The 17,361-nt window shown below is 39.7% G+C and overlaps 1 protein-coding gene across 2 annotated transcripts in view; it reads left to right on the forward strand.

Moving 5' to 3' along the window:
- Positions 1 to 2,907: 2,907 nt before the first annotated feature.
- The window catches only part of LOC143318514 (chromodomain Y-like protein 2), a 30,479-nt gene continuing 16,025 nt past the window's right edge, over positions 2,908 to 17,361 (forward strand). The window contains exon 1 of one of the 2 annotated variants that reach the window (XM_076726913.1): positions 2,908 to 3,090. In XM_076726913.1, coding sequence (XP_076583028.1) covers positions 3,067 to 3,090 — 24 coding nt within the window. In that variant the 5' untranslated portion in view covers positions 2,908 to 3,066. Of the gene's footprint in view, positions 3,091 to 3,319; positions 3,443 to 17,361 lie in introns of those variants that run through there. The other variant, XM_076726921.1, reaches the window with a different exon arrangement.

Raw genomic sequence — 17,361 nt, forward strand, 5'->3', positions numbered from 1 at the left:
AAATACATTTTTTTAAAAAAAATTGTAAATTATTTCTGAAGTTTTCTTGTTTCTTGTAAACAAGCAAAATCTTGTTCACATTCCGTGTCTCTCTCTCTCTCTCTCTGTATCCTTGAGGCCTGTTGAATGCAAATGTAGTAATTATGACCGAATCCTTGTAAGTCTGACTCATTCAAATAGTATGATAAGTAAACAAGTACTCTTTTTATAATCATAACGTTCACTTTTATTTGTAAAAAATGTCCATAAGACTCGACAAACAGAAATATGAAGTTAAAGTGTTACTTCTTCCCGTAATGAGAGCTGAACATCTTCTCTGGATATTATACAGACAAGCCACAATCCCACCTATCACAATAGGAAATAGCAACTGATTCAACAAATAGCATCTTTGTGACTATAGGAAAAGAAAGCATTCATTTCCCCTTTTCACCGATGTGAACTGCACCGTTTCAAACATGGTGCAGTCAGCCAACAGCAGGCACAGGTGTCAACCAGAAACATATTTGATAAAATACTACATTTGATCTATATTGTGAAACATGATCTGAACTTCAATCCAAATTACTGTGTTCTTTTATGATGAATATCTTTTTTCCCAACAGAGAAAGTCTCTGTCTCCTGATCTACAGCCAGCTGATATCTATCCAGGCAACACTTCCTGTTTTGCCATTTCCTCATCTTTCCAACATATTGACAGTTTAAGCTGAGTTTCATTTATGAAACAGGACAAACATGTTGCATTTTCTGTCGTGAAAACATGACAGAATGGATTCAAATTGCCTGTAACTGCATGATCTCACCTTTCACAGCTGTTAGAGTATCAGCAGTTTGAATATCACCAGTGGGACTCCATTAAGGAAAGTCCTATGATCCTTTTTCCTCAAACATTTCCCTCTTCGACTTATTAAAACACAAGTCTAGGGTAGCTTTCAAGGAAAGACTCCATGAAACGGACTGTAACAGATGCCTCACTAACCACAATAAATGGTGTCACAGGATCCCAGGAAGCCTTTTTGCATTCACACAAACAGACAAGTCTGACCTCAATATTTGTGAGGACCCTGACATAATGCATTCCTTACTCTCTATAGCCTCTAATCCAGACCTTCACCATCTCAACTAAATGCCTAAACCGACCTTTTCTCTAACCCTCAAACCAAACCAGACCGTGTTTTCAATGACTTATAGACTCAGTAAACTCTGAGGTATGACAGACTATAGTCAGAAATAAGCTCACAATGTACCTCCAGAGGTGTTTTAGTAAGAGTGAGCTTTTGAAATACCTTATACTGCCAGCATAATATTTAGAGAAAGCAGTTATTTCCAGCATCTCAGACAAGAGCACTCATTTCTTGCTGATAATGTTAATATATTCTAAAGGGTTCATCAACTCCAACAGCTTACTTAGGCCGTAAGATGAACCTTGAACTTCCAACATTTCTGAAATTGGAAACTGAGCTAATATCTGTTATTACGCAAAAAGCCATTCTGTGCAGTATTTCAGATCTCTCTAACTAAACACAATTCATATTCATATTAAATGAAGGTCAAAGAAAATTAACAGTTTACTGCTCTGCTGTCATATTAGCATGGTCTGTTTAATGTTTCGACAAAAGTGAGATGCTCACATTTTCTTCAGTATTTGTTTTTACAGTGCTGGTGTTTCTTTCTATTAAAGGAGCATGGTGAGATATTTCTATGTTGTATCACACACACAGGAACAGTTATGCTCCAGATGTAGTGTGGCCTGGAAAGCAGTTGCACATCATGTGCACTGAGCTCCTTTCCGCTGAGCGTACTATCAGTAATGTGAAACAGGCAGGATTTGTTTTCATATACATGTTCCTAGGCAGTTTAATATCAGAGTACTTTGCTATGTTGTATAGTTTCTTAGCTGTATTTTAAGTTAAACTTTAAGTAAGTGGTGGTGGCAGTGGTGGTTTAATATAACATTTTTATGGAAGGAATGACTGAAAGAAAGTCAATGAAAACTAAGGATGATTGTTAATGGATTTCCACACTTTGTGCATACTTTAGCTGATCTTGTTAAATTATTATTTCTGTGTTGTGCATGGCACAAAACAACACTCAGTATTATGGATAATAAAAAGTAATCACAGTGGAAACCAAAATTACATTTGCAGTAAATGTCACACTGGAGCTTAATCTTCACAGATGAAGAATTTCTTGATATTTCAGCTTGAGCCACGTCATTTCAAATGCACAAATAATCAAGAAGTCATGATGAGATACTAATTCATGTGGTGCCTTATGTGAATCTTTACCACAAAGCAGTGGTGTACAACCACTGTGGCAATGAGCAGACCAGTGTGTCTTTATTGAATACAATCATTTTATTTGGGGCAACACTGTGACTGAGAAAATAAGATCAATATATTTGTTTTTAATTGTATACTTCAGCCACTGCTTTGTTTCTTTTAATAATGAAAACACTTTAACCATGCCAACATGAATATTGCCAAATGATGACAATTTTGCAGTGAGGGGGCATACATGCTCACCAATAAGCACAGTTTCCACTCAGTCATCAGTCGTTTTAAATAGTTCGGGCTCTTGTTCTGGGTGTTTCCTAATGGCTCCAAACGAAGATAAAGTCATGTCGTCCCTTCATAGCCTAATGGACAGGTGGAGTGGGTCATAGGAAAGGAACTGTCTCAGCTGGTGCGTCTAAACACAAGACATTTAGCATATCATCTCCCGTTGAGTAGTTGGATAGCGAGCAGAGCTCGGAGGAGCAGGGCGCATGCAGACCATCAGGCTGTGCCTTCCTTGCCGGGGACTAATTTTCAGTCCTCCACTTGGGTCTGGGTAAACAGCACCGCCCCGATGGTTGTTTGTTTTAAGAGTGGAACGATCCATCGCAGAGCGCCGGGCTCGATTGACACTGTCTGCTGATCTGCTACTGCGGATTGCTCAGAATAACAAGGCTGCTCGCTAATTCCCGTCTATCGGGGCTTTCGCCGAAACACCGAGAGAGTAGGGTCCAAAAAAGAGCCAACAAGGCAGGCAAGAACGCCGCGCCGCCGGAGTCCGCACCCCAGAATGGCTTCGGGAGACCTTTACGAGGTAGGACAAAACCACGTCCAAAGAAAATGCTCTGTAATATTGACGAATAATGGAATTAGGAAGTAAAGGGGAGGGCGTCGCGTATGTAAAAAGCGGTGTACTAAGCCCTTTAACAGGCGAAACTAACCCTTCTCAAGCTTCGCGAAGACAAGGTTGGTTAATTTATGCTCATACTTTATGTCGCTTCTGATATACTTTGACATAATTCTTCACGACTCTTGTAGATAGACAAGATGTCATTTACGGGCTCAACTCCTCAGTCTGTCGCCGAGTTGAAAGTCGTGGTAAAGTGACAGCAGCGCTGAGCGGACGGACATGGTGAATAGCTACAGACGGAGTGATGGTCCTGAAGGTGCGCATACATGCCAAAAGATATTTTGTCATCACAGCCTTTACAGCGGTGTGACTGTGTCTCAGGCTGTTTGGCACACAAGATGAGACACCGGTTTATTTTTGTCGAGCGGTGTAAACAAGTCTGTGTGAGCTTCTCTCATGGTTGATGTGTGAATTTGTGAAATTATGACTCCCGACGGTGTAAAAGTTGCCCAAATCGGTGGCAGGAAGGTCACGCCGCCCTCGTGCGCAACATCACTCTGGAAGCGGTGCCAGAATTTGCATGAAGCCTGGTTTCTACATCAGCTGTACTGAATCGGCCACTTACTGTCATTAGGCTTTGTTCTACGGACATGGTGTCATATGTTTCAGTTCATGGTGGTGACAGAGAGAGATGGGGAGGGAAGGGGGGGTTCAGTGTCTGATGACTTCCAAGGACAAACAAATATAGTTGGACAGAACAAGTTTTCCCATTTGTTTAAGTAACGCACAAGTTTTAAACGTGCCACAGCAACATGTCTATCTGAGAAGAAACTTGGGGATCCTCTCATGAGTGTTCGAGTAGATAACATTATCTCTGGCAGCACTGATAAGCAATGTATGATGAGTCAAGTGGGATCAGTTAGAAGACAATGGAATAAATAAGTGACAAGGAGTTGGTAATAGCTTTTTGACAGGCTGTTTTTTTTTTTTTTTTGGTTGTTTGGCCCACTGACTAATAATTTTATGTTATCGCTCATTATCCCAGCACCACATTTAATTTGGAATATGGCAACACAGAGCTGCCAAAAAGTGGATCTGTGAAGTCCATATTAGTATAACCCCCCATTCCCTGCCCCCGCCGCCTTCTGTTAATGGTTCTGGCTATTATTAGTTTTATTCACTTCCTTTCTTTGGCTTTTACAATATATTACAAAATGGATTTTAACTGCATCACTGCATAATTAACAGTTTTTCTTTCCTTTGGTTCAATCCCCTCAACAGCAAAACCTGTTTGCTTAATGCCACGTTCAGGTCATACCATTCGATAATTATGAGCATCTGAGTGGGAAAAACCACTCACTGTAATTTGTAGTTGTGTAAATATAGCATCAAATCAATAAAGTAGTGGTGAGCAATACTGTACTTTTGTTTTGAAGTTTGGCTACTGGATTGAGATTACTGTTCATTCCATGCAGGCAGATGGTGTGATGTGAAATCTGCCTCACGTGGCATCCTGTACCAACAGGTTACTGGTTTATTGTAATTTATCACTCAGAAAATATGATTAACTTTTGTTAGTAACAAGGTTGTTGGCAGGCATGGCCCGTCGATGGGTTGTTTTCCTACTAACATGCAACAGCTCTGTGGGTGACTGTTTTGTTTATAGTGGCCAAAATTGAGAAGCTGACCAGAGCTTGCATGTGCTGTGCAGCTTTTAATCAAAAAGGGCCAAAATTAACATTTGAAATATGCAGAGCAGTGTCTGCTATTGTTGGAGATTATGGCAAGTAATCATTTTGAGGAGTCTTTGCATGTTTGGAGTGCCAGCATCAATAAACTAGCTAATAATGTGATGTGGCAGGAGTTTGGTTGATGGTGCTGTACATGAGATTGTTTGAAAAGAGGAGGAAGTTTTGTCAGTTCAGGGTCATTCAGTATTGGTGTAGTTGTGTCTTGGAAAGCGATGAGCGGGACTGTTATGACAGTGAGAGAGAGAAGAACTCAAGAGATGTAGTATCTGCAAGAACACGCTCTTGTATGTTCATTATTTCTTTTTAGGAAAACAAAAACAAGGTGACTCAAAACACATTTCTACAGGAGGGAGTCACTCGTTTCACACGAACCCAGCAAATCTGATGAGCTGAGAATTAGCCTGGATATTTTCCAGTGAAGAAGAGCATCTTGACATCACTCACAGGTTTCTAAAAAGATATGAAGGCTGGGTTTTGGTCATTAGCCATCTTTAGAGCTCCAGAGATTAAATAAAAAGAAAATCTGTATTTCAAAGAAGATGTTGGGGAGTGAAGGAGATGGGGCCTAGGTTGAAAGGCTTTGAGATGAACAAGCAGTGACCTCCAGGGCTGCGTGAGACAGGCTGGGTATTAAAATTCAGTACTTTTCTAATACCGGAAAGTGAGAGCAAATTAAATATTTGACCCGTAATGATCTGTCTGAACGTCTGACTATTCAGTCTGAGAGTGCAACAGGCTGTGGCTTGTGCTCCAGAGAGGGTGTTCCTAAAATGCACTGTCATTCTGATCTATTGCATGCTTTATTGATCAGTAAAGTAGGCCATTGATCTCTTCCGTAGTGGAAAATGGAGTAAACTAGTGAACTGAATTGAACAGATATGATGTCATCAAACCATCTGAGAGCTGATGTGTGAAAGCATTTTTTGTAAAATCATGGATAAAGGTCAGGTGTTCTGCCCACTTTATAAAACGCAGTGAAGCACTGCACATGAACTGAGCGATGTCAAGTCCATAATGTAGTTAACACAAGAACAACTTGTGTACAGAGATGCTCACTGCTTTTATTTATTAAGCACATTCAACACTAAAACAACTGCACACATTTGTAGAACAAAATTATAGAGAATAACCTCCTTTATAAAAAATGTATAAATGTATTTCAAGGGTGAGGTTGAGATTTCCCATTCTCATCAACACTTTTTTTGTTCATCTACTAAAGGAACTTTATCTTAAATTCAGTGGTATAGTTTTCTAAATCCACAAAGGGGCCCAATATTATGCTGCAGTTTGGGGTTGTCCCTCAAGAAGAGATGTATATTAGACACTTCATTTTCTGCATTCTGGTGACGTATTATGCATGTAAATAAACATAATACCTACCTAACAGCAAATCAAGTTGGGACAGGATTGTCTTTGAAAAGACGAACACTAAATTCCAAAATATTTGTTTGCCTGACCGGAGCCAGAAGCCTCACTAGCATTAACCAAAAATAGGACAAAACTCAGACAATTAATATTATTCTATTAAATGACCAACAGTGAATCCAAAAGTTGACTCCACAGCAGATGCAACAAACATTATGAGGCCACAGATATTAAACTGCCAATTAAACAGCAGAATAAAACATCACCAAAGAGAAAACACAGAGATGTAGAAACAGTATAAACCCCACAGTGCTGCAGCCAAACACACAAATTAAGACAAAGAGAGCTGCATAGTTTTTACACATGGCATAGCATTCACACACAACGCTTCATTGCTAGGCAAGGCAGTGGTTGTTGATGTAGTTGTTGTAGGCTACTCATCTGTCTGAAAGTCATTCTCTGAGCCTTGTGCACTGCAGAGTGGTCCACTATCTGCTCTTGGTTCAAATTATTTACTTGACCACTCTCAGTGCACATTGTAGCCAGTCCTCCCAGCCTCTCTGTGCCATTGTGTTGCTCAAAGTTTTCAAACAGAGAGAAGCTCAGCAGTACCAATTTTGACAGAAATTGTGAAAGCAGCAGAAGGGCATCACACACACACACACACACACACACACACACACACACACACACACACACCACACACTGAAGGTAGATGCTCTTACGTAATGAAATGTAGAAATCACTGCTGGATCCACTATCAGCATTTTAGAATTTAGCATTTTGCCAAACCCAGCAACCACCTGTTGGTTGCGCAACGTCTTGGGTGTGTTTGTGTCACCTAGCATGCTTGCCAGGTGGTGCATTAAATGAGTGATTGATTAATGTAGATACAACAATGCTAACCATAACCAATAATGACATCATCCATAAAGGGATATTTGGGATCATTTGAAGTGGCGTTTTATAATGGAGTTATGAATAGCCAGCGTATTACCTACAGTAGATGACACGCCCCCAGTTTGGTTCAGCAGCAGTACCAGTGTAGCAATGCACTGCTGTAGACTGGGGGCAGCAGCAGCATGTATTTTAACCACCTAAAAAAAACAGGTTCACCTGAAAAGATCAATATCTGTAAAGTGTATGCCATGGTAAGAATATTTTCACCACTTTAACTTGCCATCAGACAGTGTTTCAGGTCCAAACCAGATTCCATTGACAGAAATAGTAATTTTACCTTGTGGAACACGGGAGTGGCTGGTTTACCTCAGCTTTGATCGCTTAGTTTGTGTTATTGTGTAACTCTGTGAATCCTAAATAATCCTTTTAAACACCTAAGTCACACAATAGCCAGAACAAACTAACTGAATTGTTTGTGCAGGTTATGCCTTCACCATAGCACGATTTGTAATTCTGCCACCAGGTCTTCTCCAAAACCAGCGATGTTGGCACAAGTCTGTGTCGTGGGAGCGTTGCTCTATTTTCAGTGACCTAAAACTGCATTTGTGTGTGGATGAAAGGCCAAAGCTCATAGAACAGTGGTGGGGAACCTCCGGCCTCCTGGCCCGCGAGGCAATTCATGAATGCAAAGAAATTCTCTAAACAGCAATAACTTTTTTCAGCAACAAAAGAAAATAACATGAAATAGTAGACTAACATGTTCTTCTGAGTCCCTGAGCACAATGTGCACATGGTGGTCCAAACTGTTCCAGAGTGTCAGTTTGTCTGGAATAATTCATGGAGATGAAGAAAAACCTGACGTGGAAACTCAGTGTCTGTGATTTGGCCTTCATGGTGGACATTATCGAGTAGCTCTCAGAGCTGAACTTCAAGCTCCAGACAGCTTCTCAGTTTTCTGCTTCAAATGTGAAACCATTTGAAGTGAATTTAAAGCTGTGGCAAGTACAGCTGGAAAGAGGGAACACTGAGCATTTTCCTGCTCGCCAAGAACAAAAGCCCGCTATGACATCTGAATATGCTGCTGAGTGTGAAAACTCCTTCAGGTGTTTGGTGAGAGGTTTCAGGACATGAAAGTAAACAAAATGAACTGAACATATTTGCTACACGGTTTAATGTGGAACCAGCTGATGTGACTGACAACCTTCAACATGAAATCATTGAGCTGCAAAGAAACAACCTGCTATTGTGAGCAGCTCCTTTTAAACGGACGCTTGCAAAGACTCAGTTCTGCTCAAGACTGACATGATTTACCAAAGGGAAGATGTCTGAACCATCACAGAGGTTACTGTGATATATATGTCCAATAATTTAGTATGGTGTTAGAAATGATGTTATGAAAGTAAAACATTACCCACCCCTGGCATAGAAAAGGTTGTTTTTGACAAATACCCATGTATGTGTGGCCTCAGCTGTACTTTGTGTTTAGTGCTAATTAGCAAATTTTAGCATGCTAACCTGTTAAACTAAGATGGAGAATGTGGTAAACATTGTATCTGCTGAACACCAGTCTGTTAACATTTTCTTCATAAGTATGTGAGCATGCTAGTGCCAGCATTTAGCTTAAAACACAGCCGTGACTCCCGATTTACTCAGAAAATGGAGCTGTACAAATGTGCACTGTGGTTTTCATTGACTTTGCGGCTGCAATCGTTGTGTGTTTCATGCATGATTAACTCAGACAGCAGCTCTTCATGCCGTCAGCTCTTGGACTGTAACTGTTTCTGCACTCAGTGAGTGAAGGAGATTTCAGAGGTGCTGCTGAGTAGCGGGTTTTCTATGAGATCACTAAGCTCAGAGAAGACACAGTAGCGTAGTGGCAGTGTGGTCTGTAGTCTGTGGGGAAATGTCAAGACAGCTGTGTGATGTATACCCTGACATCACTTTTGGGTGTGGTTACAGGTGCAACAGAGCACACCTCTGACCACACCCAAAAATGATGTCAGCGTGTGCATTACACACCTGTCTTCACATCCCTGTCAGACCATTTTATGCTTTTCTCATGAAGCTTTGGGTTGGAGGATGCTGAAAAGGAATCTGGCAGCTGAGGGAGGATATGCCCACCTCCACTCTTCCAGCTCATACCTAAGCGCTAAGTGTTACTAAACCTCTCTGGTCTGTACAGCTTGGCCCTTCTATCTACCTCCTCCACTTTCCTTCTCCTTTTCTTTGCATGCGTCTCTGCTCTGCTGTTATGGCTAAGTATGACAATGTCTGGGACTGTAAGCATGAATCTCCTTAAAGGCTGGTTATTCCCATAAATTTCCTCAAAACATATGTGAAAATGACAAGCAGTTATAACCGCAGCTTCAGTAAACCCTCTGTTGAAACCTTCTTACTATCCTCCATTTCTGACCAAAACAATAAGTGATGTCAGGTCCCACTGCAGTAAATATGAAAGAGACAGTGCTTGATCTTGTGAATTTTCCCGCTCATGTTCCTTCATATGTACAAGGAGGCTTCTTATGTTATCGAGCACAGTTGGAAAAAATGGATTTCTACAAGATGTATACACTCAAATAAGAACAAAAGAAGCAAACAATTTAACTGCAAGGTGGGATTTCCCCTTTAACAAACACTAAGATTAATCTGTTTGATGATATTATCTCAAGGAAAAGTCAACATACGTAAGAGGAAATAGTGTTGGTAGTGGCAAAACTATGTTAGTGAATTCTCCAGTGTTAAATGGATCTCCAGCTTGGTTGTGTGTTGTTGTTATTTCATCTTAACACTGACTTACTTCCTTCTTCTATGTCCATTTTGTTGTCTGTTTCTAGAGCAACCATTGTTCACATGACAGGATTAGACACACTAGCCTCAACAGTAGTCTTTAAGTTGCAACTTGTAAATATTAGTGTACACATTTTGAACAGATAGCAGTCGAAAGAGTCAAGGCCGGTCGATGCAGCATTGCAGTTGTACTGCACACATTATTATCTGTGTGGCTATACAACAGATAATGTCCTCACAGGAGATAATTCTTCAAGGGCTTGATCTGTAACCCCCTAGATCACCTTTCTTCAAGTGAGAGATGCATAGAAAGATTTCAGTATCACAAACTCTACAAACCAACAGATTGCACCTTGGAAGACATGCTGCTACCATGCACACCATGTTAGGCCAAAACTAAAGTAGTAATCATTGGTATGGTCCAATTTTATTTTAATGTCTACATGCAGAAGGTTTCCTTAAATGGTAGAGATGGTGGTGGTCTTGGGTAGCAAAGAAGAAAAGCTTTGATCGAATCAGAAATGGGCACTGGAGACTTCAGTATGAATATAAGAGAGAAGAAAAATGAATCTGAAGACACTGTACGTAAACCTGAATTCATTGTTTTTTGGCCTCTTGATGTGAGTTGATGTGTAAACACAACATTAACATATCATCACCTTATTATTATAAATGTATTAGCAAACAGTTGCCTATTTACACTTCCAGCACACATGAAGCAACATTAACATTCATCTGGAGTCATGTTTCTGCCCGCCTATTGACCTTCTTTTTTTGCTCTTTTTTTGTATTCACTAACTCCTGAGAGAAAAATCGCTAACTTTGTCTGTATGTCACATGGTGCTGGACAGATGAAGTACAGTCAGTTTATCAGAGCCTTTTCACTGAAAGCAACTGCCTGCTGTGGCCAAAAAACAACGCTATCAGAGCGGTAAGACTGAACCAAAACGGTAAAGTTACTGCCATGAAACAGAAGTAACAAACAAAAAAGTGTTGTTGGGCATGTGAGTGACCCATTTTCACATGACACCTAACCAAACAGGTTTTATGTAAGCCCCAAGTTCAAGTCAGTTACTGATAATGTGTATTTGAAAGTGAAACCAAAAGTGAACTTAACCAGATTGTCTGTTTCAGGGGGATCATCCTTTGCATTGTAAAACTGTGCGTGTAAATTTAAAATTCAAACAGGATGTAGTAATGCAGGATGTGATGCGCTTTTACATTGTCAGTTTGAATAATCATATTTGTAATTTACTTAGAAAAAAATGGTTTGATAATCAGACTAAACTGGAGTGGTGTTTGAATTTTGTCTCACTGTGAGGTTTCCCTCTTCACGCTGGCACCAGGCTACTGAAACTCAATGGTCTTGGGCTTGCTGTAAACACACTCAATTCACTGATAGTAATAATTTTGCAATGTATTAAAGCATATTAAATACAGTATATTCAATTAAAGTTGGACAATCACGCCGTAGTGCAGATGGTCATTGCATTGAGCTGAATGTTCTCAGAGGTTTTCATTATCAAACTTCATTTTTATAGCACTTTTCAAAACAAAGTCACAAAGTGCTTTACATGGTTGAAACCTAAAATAATACAAAATTAGAAGGAATAAAATACCCAACAATAAAGATAAGTGTCTGGTGTGAGAGTGAGCATTAACAAAAGGCTTTTTAAAAAGATAAGTTTTGAGAAGTGACTTTAAAGATGTCACTGATTGTGAAACCTCAGATCTTCAGGCAGTGAGGCTGCGCTCTGGCTCACAGGGGAGCAGTAGTTCAGCAGTTTAACTGGGTGCTAAACCATGAAGTGCTTTAAAGGTAAGCACTAAACTGATGAAATAAACTCTTAAAAAATTGGGATATGATCTTGTCTTCTAGCATTTCGCCTCTCATCCTCCCTGTGATTGTTCGTTTTAGAGGTCAGTATAGAAGAACTCACTGCTGTCATAACCTGTTTTATGCCGATTTTGTCCGGTCAAAGTCTGATCCCCTCTGGATAGTGGTTCCCTCCAGTTTGAATTGTGTTTTCTGTCCCACTTACCACATGTTGGCTATGATTCACAGCTTTGTTGTTCGCCATCTGAAAAGAGGATGAAGAAGAGATTTTGCCGTCTTTCACTGTGGGTAGACATCTCAGCGAAAATGCCAGTTTAAGAATTAACGGCTTAATGTAAACATAGTCTTGCTGTTTGTTTCTCATGTCAACGTTCCTGCTGATGGTTTGTCAGAATTTATGCCCAGCATGTTATGAACACAGTGCCGGTGCCGGTTAATGTCGGAGGATACAAATACCCTCACTCTCTGCCATCAAGAGTTTCTCAAGCTCTGCGGTCAGCGTATCCAAGTTTACCCCACGCTTTCCCTTTCCTTCCCCTCTTTTCTCTGTCTGTGTGTCTCTCTGCGTGCTGTTAAGTGTGACATTGTTTGAGACTGCAAGCAGCCTAATCGTCTGTTCATTTCTGTGACACCCCTGCGGCTCACACATCAAAGGCTGTTTACTCCTGTTAATGTGTGCAGCACATCTGAGAACATGATGAGCAGTTATTACCACAGCTGCACTGAAGCCTCTGATGGAACCTTCCAACCATTTTCCATCAGTCCCAAAACCATTGGTCCTTCCTATGAGTATTGTTTAACATACTCGTACTAAAACTTTTCCTTGTCTTTTCCAAGTAAAATCAGAAGAGCCTTACGTGATGACTGAGGATGTTATCGCTTGTGATTTTAATAGTGCCTGTCATATATAAAGGTCCACCCATGTCAGGCAGTGATGAGGAGCCTTATGCATAAATATCCAACCAACCGGCATGCTGCACATCTGAGATGTGTCACCATGGTGCAGGTGATGTTTTGTACATTTCGGTGATGGCGACAGATTGTACAGAGATGTTTTGCTATGGTGTGTATGTATGTGTGCGTGACAGTTTTTGATGTGATGTGTCCTCTGTGTTATATATTCTTTCTAACGAGATGAGGTGTGTGTGGCTGTTTGTGATGGTTGAATTTTGATGAAGTAAGGCCTCCTGTTTACTTCTCCTCACCCTTTTTTTTGCTGCTCACACTGCGCTGGCTGTAGTCAGTGTTTATTTTCATTGTACTTACTAACAGATGTTTTGAGATTCGAGTCAATCAGAAATTTGAATCTGGCATCAGATCTGGGAAAATGAAAACCAGCAGAAGTTACATTATTGAATGAGCATTAAACATTTGAACAGTATAAACTAATAGTCATTTTTTAATGCCAGTGTATTTGTCTAACAGAGGGCTTTCACCTCGAGTTTTACCAGCATCTTCTGAATTGCAAATCAAGTTGAGTGCAATCAAATTGAATCGCAAAGTAACAATTCACACTCTTATTATTTGAGCGATTAGTCACACACTCATTGTGTGAAGTTTGGAAATGACACTATCATAGTTGTTTTGCAAATGATGGAATATGACTCCGCTCTATTGTTTATGCAACAACAAAGCTTTAACTTAAAACACCTATTTTGGTGTTATATAGCCTAGGATTTAATTATTGTCATTTCACAGACCAGGCTGTCAGAGAAAGATATGACAACACATATAATCACTAGAGTTCTAAGAGTTTGTGCTGTTTCTGGACAGTGTCACCTTTTACACTGGGTTTATTCAGTTACTTTGCGTAATTAACTGCCTGTGTCAAACAGCAAGATTTGCTGATGGTTTATGGTCTCTACCTTCCTAACGTTGTATATAACTGTAAAATACAGGCTTTTGAATTTTCGTTTTGACTTCGAAAAGCTTATGTTTAAGTTTTGTTCATGATAGCAGCCTGCAGCTCATCTCAGCTCCACTCTGGTGTCTTATCTTTCTTCTGCAGGGAATTAGCCTTATCTTAAACTTGACATATGTCACAGAGTGTACTTTTTTTAAGATTTGACACTCCCTGGCAACATGTCAAATTTAATTCATCATTAGAAATACATCAGAATGTACAGTATATATAAAATTGAAGGTGCTTAGTCACTTTAATGAAAATCTGACCGGTAAGTTTTAGCACAGTATATCCTATGTACAAAGTGGAAATTTTGGCCTGATGGTGCCATCATAGTGTTGCCATAGGAGCAGGTTTATTAAGGATAGTTATCGATACCAATAACTGCATTAATATCAATAAAACTATTAGCATTGATTAATAACAGCACCAACCTGAGATAAGTAACCAATAACCAACTCCAGATTCAGTCTCTCAAAAGGGTTGTTAACTTAAAATGCCAATGTTTAAAATACCATTTACATTTATGAGATGAACAGTGAAGGGTTAAATCTGAGCACTGACATCAGGGATCAAAAATTTACATAAAATAAGATGGAGAATAAAACCTACTTGGTAATATTAATACAAATAAGAGAAAACATGGAAATAGAAGCATCAAAGGTTTCCAACTCTGTTATTCCTTTAAGACAATGACAGTCAGACTTAATAGGGGAGAATGCACAAAGTATTTCTCATGTGCTCCCTCTACCAATCGGTGCCTCTGATGCAAACAAGCCTAACACAATCTCCCAAATTCGCGATGACTCAGATTCAACACTGGTCTTGATTACCCGAAATAAGCCTATCTCAGCCTACCCCACAATGTCTTCCTACAGGTTTAGCCTCACTGTGGGTATTATCTGTGTTGGTCACAGCCTGAAGCTGCCCCAGAAAAAACGCCCTGTTGAGGTACTGTTGGAGTTAAAGCAACACACGACAGTCTTTTAGAAAGTGATTGAATAACACAATATAGAGAATTAAACTCACTGAATAGTAGTAAAAAATTGTGCTTCACATAGAAAAGACAGAGAATGAACATAAAACCAGGGAGAGAAAATTTAATGGAAAATGAGATGGAAAACAGTTGAATAATTGTAATAAAATATAGAGTACATAGAAATCATACAATCAAGTTAAAATACGGCATTTTAAAACACGTGCAGCAGGGAATAAACAAAGCAAAAGTTCAGACCTGTGTCAGGAAAGTGATAGCACAGACAACTGCTCTTTAAAGGTACAATAGTATTTATTATTTCAGCAATGTTGATCAACAACCAATAATCCTTCAGTCACTAAACATCTATTGTCCAACTCCAACTCAATGGAGATGTTCAACAATGTTCAAGACTGTGAGGCTTAGCAAAGACATGAGAAGCAAAATGGAGGACACGTCTCTGAACACAAGTTGGCAGGGAGCAGCTCTGAGTTGTACTAAAGCTATCTGCACCTTTTAAGGTGTGTATGTGTGTGTGAATGCCTGTAAAGGCATGTGGATGTATGTGTGGATTAGTAAAAGAGAAAATGGGAAAATCGCTCAAAGTGAAGCGATCTCAATTCCTGCAGAAAGACACAACAACTGTCTCTTTATCACACAGACCCAACATGTAAACTCAGCTCAGAGTTTGTCAGCTGTGGCTCCAGGCTTTTAACTGATAAACGCAGCTTACTGGCCCTACCACAGTGGCAGAAAACTAACACAAAACAAAACAAATCCTGACGGTGCAGGACACACAATCGCTATAACTTGCAAAGCACAAAACCAAGCAGCAAGTACAATGATTGAGGTATCTCAGACAGCAGCAACAGGGCTCGCGGGTCCGTTAATTTCACAACAATACAGTACAGCTTTCACAGCAATGAAGCTTACAGTGACATACTAGCATCAACCTGTTTCTACCCAGACAAAAGCTGCTTACTAGAGATGGCTTCAGGAGCGATTAACACATGTTTTAGTTTGTCTAGTTTGTCCGGTGTTTCTTTGAGCTCAGATGGTGACAATCAATCAATCAATCAATCAATCAATATCCTTTATTTAACCAGGTAAAAGACTCATTGAGATTAAAATCTCTTTTTCAAGAGCGACCTGGCCAAGAGGGCAGCGAAGACAAAGTTATAACAATACATACAACAGCAATCACACACTATAGTTAGAAACAGAAAGTACTTACAACATTGACACAAGAGCACGCAACAGGTCAAAATAATTTAAAATGTTTCGGCAGTAAAACAATTTAGAAACAAGTACATTGCCCAATAGAACTGGCTTCTCTGTCCTTTAAAATGGACTGAAATTCCCCCCAAAGTGATCACGGGCTTCTTGTGTTGCTTCATCTATGTTTTAATGGCAGGAAACAGTGGGGAGTCAATTGAATTGAAGTAACAGTAAATCCAATACTTCCTTCTGCAGGCAATGTGAGAATGCCCGTTATCTATTTCAAGATCCAAACGTGTTCAGTGAGCACGATATGTTGCTCGTCCAGCAAGTTAAGACTGTTTCCTCGGTTAATTAATATGCAAGCATTTATTTGGGAATGATACACCTCCAGTAGCAACTTCACGTCGCAGTGGAAAGGCGAGGTGGAGTGTGGGAACGTTAATTCTTATACCCTTGATGATGTAATGGCTGTAACAGGGATTCCCCTGAGTTTTGGTGGGACTTGTCCAATGGGAAACCAGGACTTGGATTCAAGCCAAATCTTACACTCCTGTGTGATTTGCAAGGCCTCATGTGGTTTGGCCATTGTTCCCCCGTTCATTCTTGTGTGACTTTGGTTTTACATGCGGGCCTGTTTTTGTTCATCCTCATGGTGAGATCCCAACTACAGCAAGAACAAGAGGATTCATCCACTGGAGATCATAACTATTGACAGAAATCTTCAGTGCTATGGCTGCAAGACCCACAATGCAGATGTGTATGGTGCGAGACCATAAAATACACCCATAATGGAGGCCATGCACCCCCACAGGGCCCTGATTTTCAGCAACTTAAAATCATATAAAGGGCCTCAGACCTTTTAAGTTATATTAGAATTGAATTTGGCACACAGACATTGGGCATTTTAGTGGACATATAGACATATATCCTAGCCTTGAGCTTTTTTTAATAAAACCAAAAGCGATTGCCTCAGTTTTGTAATTGTGTCATAAAATCTGACAAGAAAAATCCAAATGTAAATGTAAAAGGAAACAAAACAAGCTCACTGTTTGTCACTTAACTGGTCTGCTGAATTAAATTTTGTTTCATTTTATTAAATATTAAACAGTAAAGCTGCATTGTTAAGAATTTGAACATTTTGACTCTGGCACCCTCAGGTTGTAATATCAAAAAAACACACTAGTAGTGAGTAGGCATTTCCAGTCAGAAAACTTCTGTCTCTCAATATACGTACCTGTGCAGGAGCTAATGGTCAACTATTCTTATTTTGCTATTCTGTTTTAGGTCGATAGATAAACGAGTTGGAGTGCATTTAATATTCTTTGTTTTTAGGAATCATTCAACATGTAAATCTCTTCTCGTGCACTATGAACTTTTGTGCTAATCGGTTTATCAGTGTAATACATACTGATTATTTTTCCTAATTTCTTAAACACAGCAATGTTTTGGGAGCCAAAAAGAAACTAGTAATTCTGTGTGTAATAATAATACTGTC

This window comes from Chaetodon auriga, chromosome 1, assembly GCF_051107435.1.
Source record: "Chaetodon auriga isolate fChaAug3 chromosome 1, fChaAug3.hap1, whole genome shotgun sequence".
NCBI classification, from domain to species: domain Eukaryota; kingdom Metazoa; phylum Chordata; class Actinopteri; order Chaetodontiformes; family Chaetodontidae; genus Chaetodon; species Chaetodon auriga.